Source organism: Limanda limanda, chromosome 4 (assembly GCF_963576545.1).
Source record: "Limanda limanda chromosome 4, fLimLim1.1, whole genome shotgun sequence".
Taxonomy (NCBI): Eukaryota; Metazoa; Chordata; class Actinopteri; order Pleuronectiformes; family Pleuronectidae; genus Limanda; species Limanda limanda.
In genome coordinates this window covers 26572275-26596062 of record NC_083639.1, presented here as the reverse complement: position 1 = coordinate 26596062, position 23788 = coordinate 26572275, and the positions used below count along the sequence as shown (strand labels likewise).

The window sequence follows — 23788 nt, the reverse complement described above, 5'->3', positions numbered from 1 at the left end:
TATACATTTGTTAAGGATAATGTCAGACTGTTTGTTTTCATTTGAACCAAATAACCAGTTTATTATTGAGTCCATTTCTTTGTGACCTGCAGTATCAGAGGTGATTCCTGTTCCAGCTGTTTTTAAATCTTCTTTGACGATTCATGGTTTGGCCTCTGGGGGGCGCTACAACATCTGTCTACCGACCTGAACTCTGTTCGTTTCCTCCATGAAAACAAACAAAAGCTTTTACATGTACAGACACATCAGAGTGTAATGATGAGTCATGAGGGAACCAGGAAACATCTGAGTCTCCATTTTGTTTTTCATCATGAGATAAAACCTTTGAGGAGTTTATGATCCACGACAACACACACAAGCGCAAACAAACACACACACACACGAGCGCACACACACACACGTTTTTCCTTATGTTCGTTTGATTTCTCAGAGAATAATTAATGGATCTTGATAAAATCTTTTCCAGGGACTGATGTTTGTGGGTGTGATCTGGTGCAGATCTTAATAAAAATCTGGATGTAGGGAATTTAAATGTGGTTTCATCAGGGGGTCAGAGGCCAGAGGTCAGAGGTCAGACAGTTTTATAATCAAACGGATTTTACCGTCACCTTCTCATCACTTTTAAAAGTGTTGTTAAGCAGAAACCTGTTTTTCCCATGAAGCTTTTCTCTCCGACACTGAAGCGGGATGTTTATTCTCGAGTGACCTCTGACCTCTGTTCTTCTTCTTCTCCTCCTTCTGACACATTTTTCTGTGACTGAGGTCAAAGTCGTCTCAGTGTTTTTCTCTCCGCTCTGCAACATGTGGGTATTTCACTTCTGCACGTTGGCTTTTCAGTCTTTCTTGGTTTATCCTGCAGCTTGTTGGCCGTGTCCTCCCTCAAACAGGAAGACAGATGTCTGACCTGTCTCTCTCTCTCTCTCTCTCTCCTTTTCTGTCTGTCTGTAACTCTCTCTCTCTCTCTCTCCCTCTTTCACTTGGTCTCAGCTGCAGCACAAATCCTGGCTTTCCTTCACAGCTGTGTTAGCCTGCTACGCTCTACACAACTGTTCCATGCTCTGAGACACACCGAGGCTCACACACACACACACACACACACACACACACACACTACAGTATCATCTCACAGAGACACAAAAGCACACACACACATCTCCTGGAGGTCCTGCAGAACCAGAAGAAGAGAAAAGAGGCTGGAAGAATTTGGCATACAGTCCTGCAGCCGCCTTCAAACTGCTGGTAATGTAGAGTTAATGTCCGTCTGTCTGTCTGTCTGTCCCCGGCTCCTCCCCCTTTCTGTCTGTCTCTCCGTCTGTCCTTTCATCATTTGTCAACATCTGTGTCTGTTGCTGCTGTAGAATTTCTCCTTCACAGATCCAGAAGAAAGAAAAACCCAGAATGATTTTATCCTCGATTAACAGGATCTAAAGTCTCGTCCGTTTGATGCAGAACAGAATCTCATCGTTTCACTTCCAAAATACTTTCACTGATTCAGAAATCTCTCTCCCCAAAAACCCCCCCCGCTCCCGGATGATGTTCCGCTGCGTTTCACAACACGAGCTGTGAGTCAATACGAAGTTCGGAGAGAAGAACTGAACCAGAGCAAACGTCTTTATTCAGGGTTTTTCCCGTCATTTTAACTGAGCTGGAATCCATCCAGGCAACTGCAGCTGGTTATGAAACTGCGATGCAATACCCGACAGACTCGGCTTCATATTCTTTTCATCAGTTTGTAAACAGAGGATCATGAGACTGTTGAATCAGATTCGAAGAGAAAGATAGAAAACGTGTCGTTTAGTTGGTTTTGGATCAGAAACAGTCGACTGACTTCTCGTTTCCTTCGGGACGTAAAGTTTCTCCTGACTCATGAGGAGTGTTTGTCTCCTCAGGTTCATTCTGCTCTGTTCATAGTAAACAAAGGAGGACATGACTGAGTGTTTATCACCCCCTGGTGGCGGGCTGCGGTATCAGTCATAAGTCCCGCCTCTTCCATGTTAACACACGGGACATGGACCAAACTAAAAAGTCTAAATATACGTCAATTGATTTTTCCTCAAAGTTGTTTTCTGTCTTTTTAGGTTGTTGTCTCTGATATGTTTGGTTTTAATGAGACACTAAGAAACAGAGAATAGGATTATTCTATAGATTCACAGACTAAACACAAACTGATATTTAACTCTGATTGTTCTTGGACTGGTTTGTTTTGGAAAAGTTGAACAGTGAAGGTCAAGTGTCTTTCTGGTGGGATTGTGTCACTTAAACTTCAGTCAATTTACATCTGAAGTATGACCTTAAGAGAAGTTTCATTATTGAAAATTAAACCAGACATTTAAAAAGTCACACTTTGAGAAACATGCCCAAAAATCTGATAACAATAACAGATAAAAAGTCACTTTAAGCTATTCTAAGTTTTTCCTTTGGTCCCGTTATTGAGTGAAAAACTGAAGTAAGAAAACAGATCAGTAGATCCCACACACGTCTCCAGGTTATTTTGATCTCCTCCTGTTGCTGCTGGAAGTCTCTCCGTCTGAGCCTGCTCATCCAGAAACTGAAGAGCTGAATATTTTTTCCATTTCTCTTCCCTCCCTCCTGCTCTCTTTCCCCCCCCCCTCTCTCTCTGATATCTGGCTTGTGATTGGCTGGTGGTGAATAGAGGAGGGAGGGTCTCAGAGCTGTTCAGACGACCAGTCTGTGGAACTGCTCACTTTCGTTTTGTTCCATCCAAAGAAAATAAAAAAGTGAATGATTAAAAGAGTGTGTGGGTGGATGTAATGGATCAGAGATTCCTAATTACAACATGTGTAACGTGTGCTCTGGAAAAACCTCATGGGACCTGAACTCTTCCTCTTGTTAACACTTTAATATCAAAGTGCTTTAATAGATAATCGTTTCTCCTGCGCTTCATTAACACCTCAACCTGTTTCCTCTCCTGTGGATTCACAGAACTGTGCTCTAACACTTGTTAATCTATGTATTTGTATTATTAAGTCATGCAAAGCTCCTGAAGAACTCCCACAATGGAAGCATCTCTTTACAGATACAGTTCAGACTGTAACAAATCTAATAGAGACAGATGACGAGCAGCAAAGATCCTGAGCTGATTTGAACACAGGAGTCACAGCTCGACCTTGACCTCTGACACACTGTGGTGCCCCCCCGGAGCAGCGTTCCTGTTCAGCTGTTGCTCTGACTGTGAAACAGAAGCCTCCTGTGGAGACACTCATGCTGTTTACAATGTTGAATTAAGAACAACTATAATAAATGTCATGTTTTCACACCAGGTGCAGAGAAAAGACCAATAAATGGCACTGAGTGGAGATGAGATGTTTGCAGCTGTGATATAAAATATCTCTTACAGACAAACTTATTTATTAAATCAACACGACAAATGTTAACTTCTGTTTTTGGCCACAAGAGGGCGAGGGAACTCGTTTTAAACTCACGATCTCCTGTTAACACCTGATGAAGCAGCTGGGGCCTGATACACATCCAGCTGTTTCCAGCAAACACAGAACATCAGCATCTTTTCCACCTGATGATCAACATCAAATCCAATGATCTACTCCAACATCTGGATCCAGATGTGTTCCACTGTGTTCACAGTCAATCGCTGCAACTGGTGAAGCTCATTATCTGGTTTCAGACCCACAAGAATCAGCAATAAATAAACAAGCAGCCGCAAAAGACTGGAGAATCCATCAGGCTCCTCTTGGCACCGAGCCAGCAAATCTGACAATCCTATGATTTAACACTCCCATCATGCACTGGGGCAAAGCAACACGACATTTATTGCTGTTATTGTGTTTGATACAGAGAACTGGTTCAATCTGCTTCATTCAGAGGACAAAACTATCAGGTGTGTGAAGGTGTGTGTTAGTGTTAGAGCTTTAATAATGACAGGACTGCTGCGAATAGACCAGTCATTACACACACACGCACACACACACACACACACACACACACGCACGCACACACACACACAACCAGCCATTAGGTTCCCAGCTCACAGCTATATGAGGACGAGCAGCAGCAGTGACAGATCTTTTTGTCAGAGAAGCTGCTGCAGGTAAAAACCTCTTTGTGTTCTCTGTTGTTCTCTGTTGTTCTGCGGCTGGAGAGAGAACGTGGATGTGTGTGTTTACTTTCACCTGTTTATCTGCTAGTTTCTACAGTAGAGAGATGGGGACATGAGACTAATGGTTCCCAGTTGGACTCAAACCCTGGTGGTTTCGTGCTCAGTGGCTCCCAATGTTTCTGAGCTCTTGATTTTCAACCAAAGCTACTGGGACAACTGACTGTTTAATCTTTTACTTTTGTTTCTGGGTCCAGGGTTCGGTGTTGAGCCCATTTCCTTTTGGGAGCAGAAAGAAATGTGTGATTGTAGATTAGATCAGAGTTTGTGACCAGATTTAACTCTGAGGAGCTTATCATGTCAAGAGAAAAGTAGATCTGTGGTATTTGGACCTTGTTCAGAATTGTATCAGCCACTCTGGAGGCCTCAGTGTTGTTTTAAAGTGTCAGTGCTGCTCTGCAGGGATGAGGTGGTGGCTGGTGGTGGCCAGTTTGTGGCTGTTGGTGGCGCTGACCGTCCCTGACACCCAGGCCAGGAACATTCGCAAGGATGGGAAGAGGAAGAGGAGTGGACACGGTAAGACTCAGTCTCAATAAAAAAAGAAACATACAAATATCCTTGTTAGCCACCTTACAGTAAGATGGGTTGACTTCTATCAGTTTCATCTCTGTGCGTCTACCTGATTTACATGGATGTGGTTTGCTGAGCAGATGACGGACTAGATTATGTGAGGAGGAGAAGTTTGAGGAGCATCTCAAAGATCCTCAAGTCAACTGAGCTATGTCCTTGTTCTCAGACATAAAAACCTCTAACGACACCAGATCGACCTCCTGCATACGTCCCAGCATCTCATGTTTTTATTTTATTAGAATACATGAAAGCCGTTTCTGCTCAAAATGTGTTAATCGATGATTCAGTCATTATTGGACTGTCCCAACAATCGTGTGGCTTTCTATCTGTTGGTAGAAGTTTCTAGATCCATGATGCAGATTAACGGTGAACCCACAATGTGTTGCAGGTCACGGGGGGGCCAGAGCAGGAAGCTCCAGGACTGTGAAGATCAGACTGGTCCCTGGTCCCATTGTCCCAGTAGAACCAGGACACAACCAAGGACACACTCTGTTCCTACAGCCCTACAGGAACATCCAGGAACAGCACTCCAGCTACAACGTTATCCCAGGTCAGTGACTCAGGTTTAACTCAGGTCAACGACCCTATAACCCAGGTTTGACCCAGGTCAGTGAGTAGGTTTAACTCAGGTCAGTGACTCAGGTTTAACTCAGGTCAGTGAGTAGGTTTAACTCAGGTCAGTGACCCAGGTTTAACTCAGGTCAACAACCCTGTGACCCAGGTTTAACCCAGGTCAGTGACCCAGGTTTAGCTCATGTCAACGACCCTATGACCCAGGTTTAACCCAGGTCAGTGACCCAGGTTTAACTCTTGTCAACGACCCTATGACCCAGGTTTAACCCAGGTCAGTGACCCAGGTTTAACTCAGGTCAACGACCCTGTGACCCAGGTTTAACTCAGGTCAGTGACTTAGGTTAAGCTCAGGTCAGTGACTCAGGTTTAGCTCAGGTCAGTGACTCAGGTTTAACTCAGGTCAACGACCCTGTGACCCAGGTTCGACCTCAAAAACGTCCAATTACAACGAGGTAAAGGATTTCCTTATGTTTTGTTAGTATGCACAATTTCCAAAAATCATCAAATCATTTGTTTCGTTCATCCAACATTCAGAGAATATTTACAACTTCAAGTGAATAATCCTCGTAAAGACGGTTTTAATTTAGAGAATAAAAACATGTAGATTTAAAGACACTAACTATGCAGCACATGAACTAGTTAATACGTGTGTTTGTATGTTGATGTGTGAACCTACATGACAAACACAGAACTTTAACATGACGAACGACACAAGAGTTTTCCAGTCAATGAAATCTCAGAGCAGTAAAATAAAAGTGAATAAAACCTTTGAACGTGTGAGAGCAGTCGGAGACGAGTTCAGCTCCCGTCAGGAAAGAGCTTGTTATTACAGCTCAGCAACTTAATGTCACATCATCACATTCCGACCCGAACAGAAGGGGAAACCATCTGAGGGGGAAAGAGCTCGACAGAAACATACCCCCCCACCACCACTGAGCCACGTGGAGCCTTTCGGTTTCAAACAATAAAAACCAGCTTCAGACAGTCGCTGGCGACAGTTTGTTGCTGGGAAATCAGAACTGTTTGTTTCGGTCTTCGCTGGAGTTTGAAACCCGAGAAGATGTTTGCTTTGTTTTCAGAGTCGCAGACACAAACCGACTCGAGTGAAACAACCAAACAGAGCAGATTTCAGTTTACACAAACAGGAAACTTACAGATGTCGCATCACCACGACTTCTCCTGAGACGTCTGAGGCTCTGAGAGAAATATCTGATTTGCTTTGTTTTGTGGAAAGTGAAAAGTCTGTCCGGTCACCGTGGCAACCAATCAACTCCTTGAGCGTTGAGCAATACTTCAACGTGGAAAGATCCTGACGACACCAGCTTTGCTTTTCCCAACGTTAACAAACAAGCTTTTCCTTCCAGAGCTTTCTACCTTATCTCAGTCTTCATCTGCAGATGGAGTTTACTGCTCCGAGGCCAAAGAGACGGGTCATAAACCTGTCATCAGGTTAACAGTTTGGAACAGATTCATTTATCAAGATGCATTTCAATCAGGGTGTTTTTCTAAATTCCCTGAACTTTAATCAAGAAAAAAATGTTCGGACCACCAAATATAACTTATTGCAAATATTGAAATCCAATTCCAATGACTTTAAAAGACTGACAGTATCTCTTCTCTATATCTATATTTATTTTGATTATAGCTGAGTTTTCCATAGCGAAATAAATTCATTTCAAAGTAATTTACTCAAGGTTACATTATCTAATGTTGTTGATATTTGAGTTCTGTCTGACATCCAAAATATAAAGAAATTCAAGTTTACGCTGACATAAAACCAAAGAAATGCCTCAAATTCTGACAGAGAAGCTGGGAAATACGGATGATAGATGTTTTTTGCTCAAATAATTATGAATTTTAATATTAAAACCATTAAACCGCACGTCCAATAGTTTCACAGCAAAGTAAAACTATACACTCCTCACTGCAGGACGATCGTACAACAGCCGATTTCGAATTGTCGCCGTATTATTTGAGCGAAACCTGCAATTTTACAAGACAATGAAAAGCAAGAGCTCCGACTGCAAGACAATATTTTCTAGAGAAAAGAAAAGCTTTAAAGTATGAGTGCTCCAGAGATGACAGGGCGACAGTCACAGTGAAGACGACTCAGTGTTTAAGAGAAATAACCTGAGCCTCTTAACTACCTGTGTTTCCTATGGACGGGACAAAGAGCATACCATTAGAACGGAGAGATGACAGACAGGACCCACTCACACGAGACACAAAGAGCCTCTTCCTGCTGCATCATAGTGGTTTACAGTCTTTCTGACTGACTCACTCCCAGTCACGAGCCGGCTCGGATGTTGAAAGGTGAAGTTAATGCAGAGGGAGGAGTGGAAACACGACAAATCACTGCTTTGCCTGGTTCTGATGCTAAAGTACAAGCTTTAGATTCGACTAGACCTACACAGCAATTACTGCAGCTGCTAAGGGGGGGGGGGACAAGGGTCTGCAGGTTGTGACCCACAAGTTGCTGCGTTGATTTTGCTTTGCTCTGGACACGTGCATCACCACCCACCTCTCTGATTCACAGACAGCTGTTGCCTCGGTTGCAAAGTCGGCAAATTCATGCAAAGACTCGCAGGTGGAAATAAGAAAGAGAGACGTCATCTTGTGTCGACAACTGTACGACAAAAAACACTTTCAACACAAAAAGTATAAAATGCATCTGCTTCATTTGAAACTTCCGAGCTGCGCGAAAAAAGATCCTGGGTGGATATGATCCTCACCTCTGATTGGTTAGTGCAAAATACTCCCCTGAAATAAACACTGTGACAGAGTCAATAATAAGTTGAAAATTAAATATTATTTTCCTAACGCCTAGAAAATGGCAGCCAGGGGGCGTCATCACAGGCAGATGTCTTCCTACTCTCTCTGTCTCTTGACTAGAGACTCCGGGAATATTCAAACTTGGAAACTTTCCATGGGAATTAACGGGAATTAACGGGAATATACGGGAATATACGGGAATTAACAGGAATTAACGGGAATAAACTGGAAATGTTGTGGGTAATTTATACTAACTGTATTTACCTTGTCATATACAGACATAAATATATACATTTTGTTGTGTTATAGGCTGATTTGAGCCCTGAGGAAACTTTGGGAACTTGACTATATGCTTCTGCATCGTTGTGTCATTCTTAACATAGGTCTTTGCACAGTATTTGCAAATGTACACAGCCTTTCCTTCTACATTGGATGAGGTGAAATGTCTCCACACATGATATAGTGCACGTGACATTGTTCTGTAGAATAAGATGAGAAAAAAGATTGTAAAAAAACACTAATGCAATGCCAGAGATATAAATAGTTAGCCAAACAATTGGAATCGTCTGTAAACATATTTTACAATTGATGGATAAACGTATGGAAATAGGCTAGATGAACAGATGAACAATCCTCAATCAGCATGCTAATATATTTTCCCCAGTAATATCATTGAAACTTACCTGACTAGTCCTTCACTTTACATCAGGCCTCAGTAGACCTGCTGTAGAGTGAAGGATGCTGGGAGTTATCTGTGCATGTGATGGAAGAATGCACAGTGGAGGGTTGAAACTCAACGTGAAGCGTGTGCTGCATTCCATACATCTTTAAAATAGAGTTTTGAATGATGTTTTTATTGCTCAGCGTTTAATTTGCATAGTTTTTTTTTTTTTTTAATTCCCAAAATTCCCGAGCTTAATATTTCCGTGGAAAGTTTCCGGAAAGTTTCCAGAAATTTACCGGAAACTTTCCGCCCCTTTGCAACCCTACTCTTGACACAAAACCAATATTGAACCATTGAGAATTTAAAATGGTAGCCAGAAATAATTAGCTCTTTGTTTGACAAGTTGTGGTTTGTGGGACATAATCAATCTGGTAGTTACGTAGTGATGGTGGGAAGTCAGCTGTCCACGGTTAGTCCAGATTAAACAGGTCTGTGAACACTGGCTGCACATCATTAAATATCACAACTGAGTCAGACAGATATTTTGCAGGATTTCTTGAATCTTTCCTGGTGAACACACGAGAACAAACATCTTCAGGCTGAGAGGAGAACTTCATTCAATGAAACGCAGCAGCACATCTGGATCTTTACCTCACTCACTGACATAAAGTCCACTGTCATGTGACTGGTTGCAAGCTTCATTCTTTTGTTTACTGACACCAAATGTATACTTTCCACATCTGCCCAGCTGCTGAAACACTTCCACTTTGCCATGTGTCCATGTTGGTGACGTCTGATACATGGAAACTCCAAATATTAGGACCATGCAACCTTATGAATAAAACCATGTCTGTTTCCACTGACTGTGGCAGTATATGAAAGATATTTATAATTTTTTGTGTTTCAGATATTATCCACATCTGGCTGGTCTCCACTGAAAATATTTCTGTGTTTCAAGCTTTAAGACAAATTATATACAGAAGATTAATCTAGAAAAGTGACATAATCAACACTTGTCAATTAACTTTTACTTCCTCCACGGTCACGCTGCATCTTACTGAAAGATTTAAAACTAGAATGACAAACTGAACTGACTGTAGTGTGTGTGTGTGTGTGTGTGTGTGTGTGTGTGTGTGTGTGTGTGTGTGTGTGTGTGTGTGTGTGTGTGTTGTTTCAGGTAAGCAGGGCCAGTGTGTGTACCAGGGTCTGACCATGTTCGACCAGGCCGTGTGGTCCCCGAAGCCGTGTGTGACGTGTCTGTGCACCGGAGGGCGGGTGGTCTGTGACGAGACCCCCTGTCCCACAATGCACTGTCACTTCCCCTACACCCCCGCCGGGGAGTGCTGCCCCGTCTGCATGGAGCCAGGTAGAAACACAACATGTGGTAACGCCATGGTGCAACATCCAGAGGAAACGGAGATGGAAAATGATTCAGGAGCAACGTTTGAAGGGTTTCATTCATCATACAAACCTCAAATTCACTTTTACAGGAAAAGTAATGTCATGTTTACATAGGTGTTTATTACACTGACTAAAATCCTTCAGTTTAACATGATGAGCAGTGTAGAAATGATAAAAAGACAAATATATTGTACATTCTTGAAACTATAAAGGAGAATAAACTTTACTTCCACACTAGTAAACATGTGTTAGGAGTCAGTTTTGATTTAATCAAACAGTAAATGTTAAATCTCTGGGATGAAACACTTTTTTACTCCTCATTTCCATCTCTGAGGCCTCAGCATGTTGCCTCTAGTTTCCATCATGGCTTTAAAAATGTGGTTCGCACATTTTGGGTCAGTCAATGCACATGTTGTGATGCATTTCATACGTCTGTATGTTGGGAGATGACGCACGGATCACTACAGATCTACATTCAAAACCACAATCTGAAAGAAATGTCTTAAATAACAATATTGTTCTTCAAAGTTAAAAAAGGAGAAAATATCTTGAACATATCTTGTAAATATGTCATAACTAAACTATACTTTTAAACCTTGTTGGTTGATTGATAAGGATTTCATTTGGTTATTAAACACTTGTGACCTGGTTATGTAGCTTTCCCAGTTTATTAATTTAAAAAACTTGATTTTGAATGATTTTTAAACCTTATTCGATTTAGATTCCGTAGCAGCCAACGCCAACATCAGCTAATATTGTTATTACGTATTAACCGTTAGTAATAGAGGAACTCTACCTGACTGGGGCAGATCAGGTGGAGTTCAGTGGGATTTGATCCAGACTGGTCTACAGCAGCCGTCTGCTCTGTAGCTTCAACAAGCCGGACTTGTACCTGTCTGTGTGTCAAATATGGGCGTCTGTCTGTCTGCAGCACTAACACACAGCCGTCTGTCTGTCCACCTCCTGTCTGTCTGTCCACCTCCTGTCTGTGTGTCCACCTCCTGTCTGTCTGTCCACCTCCTGTCTGTGTGTCCACCTCCTGTCTGTGTGTCCACCTCCTGTCTGTGTGTCCACCTCCTGTCTGTGTGTCCACCTCCTGTCTGTCTGTCCACCTCCTGTCTGTCTGTCCACCTCCTGTCTGTCTGTCCACCTCCTGTCTGTGTGTCCACCTCCTGTCTGTGTGTCCACCTCCTGTCTGTGTGTCCACCTCCTGTCTGTGTGTCCACCTCCTGTCTGTCTGTCCACCTCCTGTCTGTCTGTCCACCTCCTGTCTGTCTGTCCACCTCCTGTCTGTGTGTCCCACTGTCTCTGCGCTCGCCACCTTTCATCTGTCCTTCTCCTTTAGTTTTCCTTATCTCTTCTACATTTACTTCTTCCTCTCCTGTCTCTCGCTCTACTCTCCTGTTTCCATCCCTTTCCTTCCTTCCTTCTTTCTTTGCTGTCACCTTTTTCTTTCTTATGGAACCACTCCTGCCTCCTCCCGCCTCCTGCCATCCGATTGGCCGCCACGCACCCCCCCCAATCCCACCCTAGACCCTGACCTCAGCCTTGACCTTTCCGGTGACTCTCCAGTTCCCAGTGACCCCAGCGTGCCCGTGACCCCGCTGACTCAGGAGGAGATCAGGCGAATTATCTGGCGAGAGGAGGAGGAGCACCGCGAGGAGGAGGAGCGCCTGAGGAAGAAGGACGAGGCGAGGAAGAAGAGGAGGAAGCTGAGGAAGGAGCAGGAAGACAAACAGAGAAAGATAGTGGAGGAGAGGAGGAGGAAGGAGCAGGAGGCCCTGAGGTTGCAGGTGGAGAAGGAGGAAGCGGAGTGGAGGAGGCAGATCGAGGAGATGAAGAGGCAGGAAGATGAGAGGAGGAGACTGGAGGAGGAGGACAGGAAGCAGAAGGAGGCAGCGGAGAGAGAAGCAAGGGAGAAGGAAAGAAAGCTAGAGGAGAAGAGGAGGAGGCAGGAGGAGATCCTGAGGGAGGAACTTCTGGCTCTGGCCGAGGAGGAGGAAGAGGAGCACCAGGAGGAGGCGGATGAGGAGGTGTGGCTGAGAGGAGACGTCTTTCAGATGCTCCCAAAGGAACCAGAAGAACCAGAAGAACCAGAAGAACCAGATCTCATCCCTGCTCCAATCCCAAGACCCCCTGCTGCTACAGAGGAGGAGCTATATGAGGTGGAGGCAGTGGAGGAGGAGCGGGAGGAGGAATTGGAGGAGAGGGAGGTGGAATGGGAGGAGAGGGAGGTGGAGGTGGAGGTGGAATGGGAGGAGAGGGAGGTGGAGGTGGAGGTGGAACCGAACAGAGGAGGCCTCCCTCCAGGCTGCGACATTTCCGATGTCACTGTGACATGTGAGAACGCCAAACTCTTCCACTTCCCTCCTCTGTCCATACGTGAGCTCAAATCTCTGAGTCTGGAAGGTGAGTCCGCACCAGAACACCAGAACACCAGAACACCAGAACACCAGAACATCAGAACACCAGAACACCAGAACACCAGAACACCACCAGGAGCTGAAACACACGGCAGCTCCGAGGAGAAGCCAGCATTTAGAAAAGACTCCACAGTATTTTACAGAATCTAAATCCAGAACTGAATCTTATACTGTATAGATCACGATTGGTGGAGGTTTGAACTCTGAGAGACATTCTTCTCCCTATAATTTAAAGATGAGGGTTAAAATAGATATGACAGATAACAGATTAAAAAGGCAGAAACTCAGCATGTGTCAGTATATGTCTGTAGTAAGTAGCTTCCAGCAAAACTGAAGCTGAATGCAGTCCATCGAGAAGAATCCATCATTTCAAAAAGACTCCACAGTATTTTAGAATCTAAATCTAGAACTGAATCTCACACTCTATAGATTTTGACTTTAAACTAGAATGGCACTCAGTGGATGCACACCTCCGACATCAGTCCACAAAAGGCCCCTTAAATTCAATTGAGCTTCAGAAAATTTCACCTAGTGATACCTCCCATTCACACTGGTATTAAAATCCATTCTTAGAGATCTGAAGTGATCATCACTAAGTTCAGGTTTAATACATCCTGAGATCCAGTCACTCTCTCTGGAGGAAACTATGGATCTAAAGTTGATGAAAGTGAAAAAGAGAGATCCTCACTCCACACACTGATCTGATGCAATCGGCTAATCGTTTCACCAGAGAACAGAAACCGCTCAGTCTGTCGGAAAAACACAAACACACGCTCCACTTGTGATTAGGATTTATAGAGGTCTATCGCTGCGTTTACCTCACAGATTATCTTTGGCTGAGTTCAGACTTGCAGGGAGGACATGAACCAGACAGCCGGCTCTCACCATGCAGCATTAACATTATTTATGTCCTTTAAAATGACAAAACTGAGGTTATCACCGACCACGAGTGAGGAGCTGCAACCTGATTCCTCTCAATCGTTGCAAGGAGAGATAAATATCCAGTGTGAGATGAGGTAGACTTGCAAATCCAGGAACTAAAAAACCAAGAATAAAAATAAAGAAACCTGCGACTCAAACACACTTCAGTGTTTACTGTAAACTAACGGAACATGTTCTGACCAGGAAACAACATCAGCAGCATCCCAGCAGGAGCCTTTAATGGAATCCCCAACCTGGAGTGGATCAACCTGAAGAAAAACAAACTCACCTCGGCCAGCATCGATGCCAGAGCCTTCAAAGTAAGATGAACTAGCACACTGAAAAACAATGCTTCCCTTCAGAATAAAAGCAAACTTATTTCCCCCTATAATCTGTCTTCCACTCCATATAAAGCAAATCATGATCCACCTACAGCTGTCAAATCTGCATGAGTCTGAAAAAAAGATGGGCGAGTATTTCTGCAGACTTCCCCATCACAGACCTCCCAGTATCCCCAGTACCTACAGTACGTGTGTTTGTCTCAGGGCCTGAAGATGCTGAGTCGTCTCTACCTGGACGGGAACCTGCTGGAAGCCGTGCCCTCCGCCCTTCCCCCCTCCCTGCAGGAGCTGAAGATCAGCGAGAACAAACTGAGGAGGATCGATGAGAACAGCTTCCGAGGTACTGAGAGAGAATCACGTGCTGACCTCACTGTTAATGTCACTAAATACTCTGTTATCAGTTATTTACACTCAACTACTACGCAAAAAACTTGCAGACTACATGTTTAAAAATGACATGAAACAACCACCCACATCGTTTATGGACGATTAAAAAAGATCCTTGAAGGTCAACTTTGAAAGAGACAAAACCTTTAATCCATTAATAATCACATCTTGTGTTTCCTGAGTCAAAGTATTTTTGTGTTTTGTTTAATATTTGACAGGTTTCTGTTGTTGAATCAAACATTCTTCCTCCGCTCTACACAGATATTTCCTGCCACATTGATTTCAAGACTAATTTCCAGCTGAGCAGAATACTTATATATTTGTTTTATCTTTAAAGATATGAGCAACCTGGTGATTCTGGAGCTGGAAGGGAATCTGTTGAGTGAGGGGAATGTGGATCCTCTGGGCTTCACTCCCCTAGTCCAGCTCTCCTACCTCAGATTGGGAAGAAACCACTTCCGCACCATCCCACAGGGGCTTCCTGCTTCACTGCTGGTATGAAGTGAGATCTGTCTAACCATCTCTCCTCATACCTCACACAGCCAGGCGTTGGATTTCCTTTATAAAAGTCATTTTGATACCAGAAGAACTGGCCCACGTGAAACCTTAACCATTGCTCAATCTGCCATGGACTCCAGAACTCATTCTGAACTCTTAAAAATATATATAGACTATAAATATCAGAGGGTCCATCAATATCCTGGCAGGCTGATACAAACCGAAGCCCACATATCATTTCCACGTCTCTAGACATGTGATTGACTTTGTGAACATCCAGTTAAAGTGGAGCCTTGAGAATCTCTGGGCCTTTTGAGCAACAGTTGGTAGAAATAGGTGAATTGCTCAATTAATTAATCTTAATTAGATCTCTCATCAGGTTCAGTCACATCCTCAGAGGACGTCTGGGGAACTGGCAGCGTTCTGAGTTATAGTTTGCTGACGCATCAGTATTTTCTTCTTGGCTCCAACGTTTAAGACTATCCTCCACTGAGTAAACTCGGCCTCTACCTGTGGGAAACCAGAGCGCCCGACCTGTAATTACGGCCTCTGGTTAACCACAGAACTCCAGCAACATGCTGCTGCTGTAAATCCAACTTAAAACCAACTTCATGTGATGACTTTGGACAGTTTCTACACGCTGTGAATCCAAAATACCACAACTCTTTGTGGTCATTAGTTCTGGAGATCATGTTCTACCTTTAGTATTTGTTTCTTTCAAACACTTACATTCCAACACAAGTGCAGCCAAGAGGGATCATGACCTCCGCCTGTTTGTTTGTAAACAGGATTAATAATCAACCGCTTTACATGAAGGTTTGTGGAGGGACCTATTACATTTTAGAGCTCCGGATCAGAAGGCAGATCCAGGAATCCTTTTTCACTTTCTCTAACACTGTGTGGGCGTTGTTAACAATTTACCAATTGTTAAATTGATTGATATTTACGAGTCTGCGCTATTTGAAGCAGGACAAAAAAAAAATGTAGTGAATTTAGAGTTGGTTTCACAAGGAGACTGCTGGTGCTTGGTGGAGGTTTGAACTTCTAATGAGAGACATTCTACTCATGGTAATTTAAAGATGATGGTTAAGATAGATATGACAGATTACAGATTAAATAGGCAGAAACTCAGCATGTGTCAGTATATGTATTTAGTAAGCAGCTTCCAGCAAAAACTGAAGCTGAATGCAGTTGTATAACCTTTGACCTGAAACTGTCTCATTAAGTCACAAACCTTTCTGCTAGTATGAAGCTGTTTAATTATAAAACTCATAAACACCCCAATGGTCTCATTAAAAAGTGAAAATGAATGAGATAATAAAATCCAACCATGATACTGACACTAAAGTCCAGTCATTATTCCAGTAATTATTATAACTCAGTGCAGACGTGGGCCAGAAAACCAATTACATCTTTGCAGATTGAGTCGAAGGGCAGATACAAGAATTTAATCACTTTTAAGAGGTTTTCAACAATTTCTGTGTAATTAACACATGGATCCTGGTTTAAGAAATAGCTGATGAGATGAGTTTGTGTAACTTGGTGCAGATAATCAGTCTACGTTTCTTTTTCCAGTACAAGAGCTAGACATGCAATAGGATTGATGGTTGAGCTATATCCTTTCCAGTTATTAATGAGGTCCCCCCCCCCATCTAAACTCCTTGTTTCATGTCTGAAGGAGCTGTACTTGGAGAACAACCTGATTGAGGAAATCTCGGATTCAGTTTTGAATCAGACCAGAAGTCTGAACGTGATTTCTCTGAGACACAACAGGCTGGATGAGACCAGAATCGCCCCGATGGCTTGGATCAACCACAGGTACGACAAAGCAAGATATGTCACAATTACCCAATCTGCTTTTTATACCTTATTCCAACTTCATCTAAACCTCCTCTCATCTTCCTTCTCTGCAGGAGTATTGAGTCCATCGACCTTTCAAATAACCAGCTCTACCTGGTTCCGTCCTACCTGCCCAGATCGCTGGTCCACCTCGTGCTGGTGGGAAACAACATCGAGAGGATACCTGGTCGGTGGAAACTCTTTATGCACATCTGGATGATATATGATATGATATCTAGCAGATGGGTTGTCTTGGTAGATAACTGGAGGATTTCCTCAACAATCTTTAGGGCCCAAAAATATTAAGAATGGGAAACTGCTGGTTTTATTTGGAGGCTCTAAACAAGCAAGTGGATTTCAAACCTGATGTTTTTATAGCTGTATTTGATAAATATTTGATTTGTGGTATGATGATCTGCTTTGACAACATCAGGGAATAAAGGAATAGATAATAGACTTTATAGCTTTATCGTTTTCCTCTGCAGGAAATATCTAAATCTAATATACTTGAGTATTGCTGTTGTTTCCACTGGTCTCCTCCTGCTTCGGTAACGAGCTCCTGGAACCAAACTGCCAAGGAAATGATACTTAATCAAGGTTCCAGGTACTTTCAGGGGTTGGCTGCAATCGCATTATAAGAGGGAAAAAGATGGAATCAACCATTTTAACTACTGCACCTGCAAAGAGCAAGACACTTTAAACAGAATAATGAGGGATGTGAGCTGGACAGGCCAACACGTGCAGGGCTGTAAAAGAAAGAATCTGGAGGCAGCAAGTCACCAGGGCTGTAGAAGAGAAACTACAAAGTGCTTTTACGGACTTGGATACTAATTTTAAACAAATGAACTTGCTCCAGCCACAGCAGGCTCTGGATTCTACTGTGGACTTCATATCATCATGTAAATCTGATGTTATCAAACACCTTAGACAAAGAAATGTAAAAAAATAAAACACAAATACAAACAAATATATCAAAATTAGATTAAGAATATAAAGACAATTTTTGATCTAGTAAAAAGTAAATTATAATGCATATTTTCTGCATCGTTTATCCTGTAAATTACAAGTTATCACATGTGTACAAATCCGCAAATATTAACATAGATACCAAAATGTCTGTAAAATGGTCGGTTTAAGCCAATAAATCGGTCGGACTTGAATCAAGATATAAATTATCAAGAGAATGATGAAAGTTACAGTTTCCTTCCTCCCCACAGGCTACGTCTTTGCCCACATGGACCCCGGGTTGGAGTATCTCTACCTGTCCTACAACAAACTGGACGGAGAAGGGATCGAAGCCGAGTCCTTCTTCGGCTCGTATCACTCCATGGTGGAGCTGTGTCTGGATCACAACCAGCTCATGGCTGTTCCGTCCGGCATCAACGAGATGACCAACGTGCACTTCATCAGACTCAACAATAACAGGATCAGGTGAGAAGACAAAAATCCATGAAAATGATCGGTTAAGAGTTCAAGGATCTCCAGATAACTACTTTCCGGGGAATACATCTTTGTTTTGCCGGGATTCCACAAATTTCTCACCATAAACAATTTGATATTACCCTAATGTTACTCTTTTGTATTCTCTGCAATTATGCATTTTGGGAGGAGCATGGCTGAGCAGTGGTTTGTATGTTCCACATCTGTCTTTATGGTTTTCCCCGGGGAATTACGTCTTCCTTCCATAGTCCAAAAACATGCAGATTGCGGTTGAATGTGCTCTAAATTGTCTGTAGGTGTGAATGTGAGAGTGAATGGTTGTCTCTGTATATCGGTCCCTGTGACACACTGGTGACCGGTCCAGGGTGTAGACAGCTTCTCGTTTAATTTCTGCTGGGATCGGCTCCAGCTCCTACGACCCTCAAAGGATCAGCGTGGCAGCAATCACACATTTTGTGCAATTTTTTTGCATCATAACCCCTTATGAGTGCTTGTTTTAGGTGTGAGTGGTTCTACAGGAGTGTATAAATGACTAAGTGGTGACCCGAGATCATTCTGTTTGACGTAAGAGCAACAATCCTTCTCATGTAGCTCATGTTTCTGAGCCGTTTCCATGGTAACACAGTAACTGTGATTTTAACGTTGAACAATTAGGTGATGATCTGCACCTGATGTGTTGAATGTCTGCTCTGCTCCCTCATCTTGGAGGACGGCCCACAGATCTGATTAAGACAGTTAGTTGGACAGACTCGTCCCTATTGACAGATGTGTTTTCCACAAATTGAGTCTAAACAGAGTTTTTCCACTGAATTGCTAAATTAGATTTTAGCATGACAAGTAACTGGAAGAAACGGCTGCGGCTTCAGTTAATGACTTTTCAGGGTTTAGCTACAGTTGAGTAATAGTGTTAATTATTTTTTGGAGAAGGCTTCTCAGTTCTCAGTGAAGACGCAAATTCAAACACCCAGGTTCCTGCAGGTATAAGGAAATACCAGGATCTCAGTTACAAGGATTTTTCATATATCCATCCATTTTCCAAAATGCATATCCTGTTCAGGAACTGGACTCCATCCCAGAATACACACTCTTAGGTCTGTGGTCTCTAGTGTCCCCTCCCAGTGGATCTATACCTGAAGGAATCCCATTGATCATTAAGCCTGGAGCCTCCTGAGATTTGGGAACTTATTGTGCAATAACATTGGGAAGTTCTGGTATCAATTATTCACCAACTACAAACATATGACCCAAGTTTTAAAGATAAACGGAGTTCACGGCCAATTTAAGTAGCAAAAGACAATCAAACCAGCTGACTAAAGACAGGGTGACCCTTTAAGTCGACACAATCCTTTAATACCAACAATAAAAAGTCCCAAAACAGATTAGAGCCCGAGCGACTGACTCATTCATCACTGCCTGCCAGACGATATTAAAGCTCATCGGTCATTCAGAGAACAGTCGTCCTGACAACAAGAAACAAAACAAGTGTCTGGGAGTCTCCCTGGATCTCCTCATCGCCCTCTCACAGATCCACAGCACACACTTCAACCAGGCTGTGGGATTTACATTAAGTAGCTTTACCACTGAAGCTCTGTACTGGGCTCCAGCTCCCCGGCCAACATGGGAAACAGGTGGGAAACTGGAATCAGCTGGCAAAACAACACTGCAGATACTTTGCAACATATGTGGTGCAGTACAAGCAAAAACTATAAGTGTTACTAGATGTTAGAGAATTTAAACTTTGAAAGGATGGACTGAGGGGACATGGACTACGCACTAGAACTTTTCATGTTCCTAATTCCTGTTCTCCGGAGAGTAATAAAGGGTAAACTGGTGTATACTTATGTGTGGTTGTATTGTTTGTGTAAAATCTTTGTGTCTCGGACTGATGATCAGACAAAACAGCCACTAAAGGGCATTGGGGCATTAGAACGATGGATTAATAAAGAAAATCTTTTGTTCATTAGAGATCTAACGGCCTTTCAATGCTTTGTCCTCAAGGAGCATCCCGGAGGAGAGCATCTGTGACCCGAACCACAGCGGAGACTCCACCCTGGTGGCGCTGAGGCTGGAGAACAACTTCATCGACCCCCAGAAGGTTTCACCGTCGGCCTTCTCCTGCGTCTGCGCCTCCTCCAGCGTGGTTTTAAAACCTCAGCAGACCGAGCGCCGGAGTCCACACAAACCCAAACACTAAAAGACATTTGTTTGTAAACCCTTGAAACACAGGAATGAATATATTGGATTGTAATGTGCCACAAAGGACGTAGAAAGTCAAGATAAATGTCTTTTATTAGCTTCCACTGCTGCTGCATGTTACTCAGATAGCAGGGTTAAAATAATAAGAAAACCTTCCTCAGAAAGCCTCTCACATTACAGTCTGATGTATAGACTGAACATGGACATTTTGACATGTCTCAACAGAGTTATGGCTGATGTAATTTGGCTCGTCTCCTTACAAGCTGCATAAAAGTATGATTTTCTTCTTGTCTGGCTCTCTCATGTTTTTTGAAGGTCTGGTAAGTTGTCACCTGAATCCACTCAAGTGAAGGAAGGTGACAGAACATGGTCAGACTTTAAACACATCTGTCTCCTTTTGTGAAATGTGAAACTCTCTCAAATGGAAAGAATCCCTGCAGCCATACACAGTAAAAAGGAAAAAATGCTAATAAAGAAATGGAAAGAATTCTATGAAGTGATACCACAACCCCAACACATCATTTTTTAACAACCTCAGCACCTTCATGTTCGTGAGCAGTAAAATGTGTGCCTCATCCTCCAGGCTCACAGTGTTTACGATTCAGAGGAGGTTAAAGCATTAGGTTGAAGTGAGCGCTGCGGGAGATAATCTGACAGACAAAGACACGGGAGGTGCAGTGACACATCTGCTTATAGGCCTGATGCAGAATTTATAGGGAGTTTTTCCATATGTCGTAGGTTTTGAGTCATAGTTTAGCTTCAGATTTCACATGTCGACGGCACGCTACAATACTGAATGCATTCATTGTCTGTAATTTGGCCATTTTGTGCTTTAACTATATTCCCAGTAATAGCTGTTTCACTTCAGTCTGTTATTCAGAGGGATGATGGGTAAATTGGAGATAGAGCTACCTGTCCTCTATTCCCCCTTGTCTTTGGACTGAAGGACACTTTTCTGCACTTCATAATAACATAATAAATTAAACTTTATCCAACGACACTAATTGAACACTAAGTAACAGTTTCAGGACACAATACAACTCTAATGGCTCAGCTCCAAACTGTCTTCCTGCCACCAGGACCTCCCTTTACACAGAATTGTTCTCTAACGTTTGCTGCACGTCCTGGTGTTGGAATCCTTTGACGTGGTTTCATTTAATGCTGAATGTTGTGATGAGCAGAGCGTTTGCTGTGGAGCTTTGTGTGGATGGTGTGGTCTGAAGAGACAATCAATCAAAAGCCTTTGACCTTCAGTTGTCTGTAAGAACTCCATAAGAGCTGAGCTGTGGGGACACCGCTGGTTCCAGAGGTCTTTACCTCACTGTAAAATTTCCACTTCAGGGTTTTCTTTTCCAGATTTCCTCAGCACAGACAACACAAGAATCTCCTGGGTGGTGGAACCATAATTCAGCTCTTTAGCTCTAAGTTCATCCTTCAACCATGAACGTATGTAACCGAGCTGCAGTGAAGTAATAAGCAAACAGGAGATTTGACAGTGGATAAAAGAAGGGATCTGAACTCATGGAGAGTAAATCCTTCATGTGTGTGTGTGCAGGGGAGATGTGGATTAAATGCTCTTACTGTTGTAACTTTGCTTTACGTTAAGACGTTTTGTGTTATTACAAACACGTTGCTCTTGGTCAACTTGTTTCAACAATGTTATAATGTACAATAAACATCACTATGTTCCCAGTACTGCCTGGTTCTCAAAAACATGTGAATAAAAACCATAGACACTATGTAAAGATGTTAATTCCACGGCTTTATTCTACGATCATTACTGTGCGGACTCCACATGATGTCAAAAGGTGGCAACACCTCTACCAGGGATATTTAAGCTTTATTTTCGTACAATTGGAGAAAGTGTTCTGATGTGGAAAATGGTCTGATTTCTAAATTAATACGGTATAATGAAAATCAAGGCAACACTAGTACTCTACAAATCAAAGTTAAAGTTATACCAAACCTAGATAATGCACGTTTCAGTGAATCTCATCATAAACTATCACCATATTCTGGGAACTGCTGTGAACGAGCACAATAACAAAAGTATTTGAATAACTGGTGAGTCAGAGGTCTGGAAGCAGGTTACATAAGAATCTGCAGAACACCTTGAGAATTTTTAGGATTAGACTCACGTTGACAATAGAGGCAAATATTCAGCCCCTGAGGCTCATGAGTCACATCTCTCCAAACAAGGGATTAGATTATGTGCCTGTAGAGCCCCTGAATCTCTTCCCTGTCAACACAGTGAAGAGGGCATGATATTTATTTTCATGTTTCCAAATCAACACCTCGGTCCCCTGACATGAGGTGAAGCCAAGATGACTCAAGAGAAAGTTATGATAAAATGCCACGATCTTTGCCTCACATGTCTTCTGTCCTCATGCAACACACAGTCACTGAGAGCTGTAATTATCAGAGCAGGAAAGCCAACTTGATCATAATATTTTCCTCTGTTAGTCTGAGGTTTAGGATCGTTTATTCCAGTAGCCGACAGATCGAAATGACAACTGGAACAGAAGAGCGAAAAAATGTGTAGAGGACAGAAACCACAGCCCCTTCTATGGTAAGACAAATTGGAAATATTAGGTTATCATAAGCAGACAAAATAAGTAGAAAAGCAATAAAAACAACAATTGGTGATTTCTGGGCATTTTCCAGATGCTGGACAGTCGCCATCTCAGCTGGAAAACGTTCTGTCTATGAGCCGAAGCTCAGAGATCAGAGCTTTCCTGCAGAAAAGAGAGAAAAGGCTTTTTCTGCCGAGGTGAACAGCTGCTGTGTTGATCAGAGTCACAGATCAGACACAAAGGAACAATCTAATACTCAGTAGTCACATGATCTCACCAGTGTTCGTCAGGGTGAGGACACACAGCTCAAAACTTCACCCACAAGTTCTGTTTTTTGTTCCAAGCAAATGATTTATCAGGCACAGAAGCAGGTTTTGTTCAGGAGATGATTTACATCAAATAAAAGCTGAAAAATATATTTTTCTCCCCAGATTTTTTTTCTTCACGTAGATTACTGGATATTTTCAGGTTTGCAGCCCCCTAAAGTTTATTCTACTACAATTGTGAAAAACTACTAATTGAGTTGACCTTTTTTATAACTTATAGACGTAGATACAACTGCTCATAATAGATTTTGCTTCATTTAAGGAGCGAAAGACCAAAACTAGATTTGCACTCAGGAGAGAGCAAACCTCCGCCAAGGATTCATCAGTCCAACCGTTAAATTAAAACAGGCTTCAGGCAACATTACAGTTTTTAGGATCATACAGCGGTGGAAAAAAACCTCCACCCCAATGAAACCACATTTAAAGCCTCTAGATCCAGATTTTAATTTGCACTAAATTAAACACAACTCATCTATACCCACCACATAAATGTGTCTGAATGTTTTCATCAACATTCGCGGCTCAGTGAAACTCTTGAAAGACCTTCCACCAAGTTTCCTGGTAATCGGTTCAGTAGATGAACAACTGACAAACAGATGGAAACATAACTTCCCTGGTGGAGGTAAAACATCCTGAAACAAGGAGAATTGTTTTAAGGTAAAAACTGAAAGGGGCACCAGAAAGTAATATCTTGTGATATTAAAATCACAAGATATGAAATGACTGCTTCCC

The 23788-nt window shown here is 42.6% G+C and overlaps 2 protein-coding genes across 2 annotated transcripts in view; one reads left to right on the top strand and one right to left on the bottom strand.

Moving 5' to 3' along the window:
* Positions 1 to 23788, bottom strand: part of cenpp (centromere protein P) — a 72109-nt gene that overhangs the window by 1292 nt on the left and 47029 nt on the right. The window lies entirely within an intron of this gene.
* ecm2 (extracellular matrix protein 2, female organ and adipocyte specific) lies at positions 801 to 21902 on the top strand. The gene is made up of 13 exons (XM_061069622.1): positions 801 to 1239; positions 4535 to 4648; positions 5091 to 5252; positions 9889 to 10077; positions 11646 to 12325; positions 12386 to 12521; positions 13661 to 13776; positions 14002 to 14137; positions 14522 to 14679; positions 16361 to 16500; positions 16596 to 16708; positions 17739 to 17952; positions 19960 to 21902. The coding sequence occupies exons 2-13, from the start codon at positions 4537 to 4539 to the stop codon at positions 20153 to 20155; spliced, it is 2352 nt and encodes a 783-aa protein (XP_060925605.1). The 5' UTR covers positions 801 to 1239; positions 4535 to 4536; the 3' UTR covers positions 20156 to 21902.

Coding starts and splice junctions, on each gene's coding strand:
- ecm2 (XM_061069622.1), top strand. CDS start 4,537: ATGAGGTGGTGGCTGGTGGTGGCCAGTTTGTGGCTGTTGGTGGCGCTG. Junction 5,253..9,888: donor CAGCTACAACGTTATCCCAG/GTCAGTGACTCA, acceptor GTGTTGTTTCAG/GTAAGCAGGGCCAGTGTGTG. Junction 16,709..17,738: donor CAACATCGAGAGGATACCTG/GTCGGTGGAAAC, acceptor TCCTCCCCACAG/GCTACGTCTTTGCCCACATG.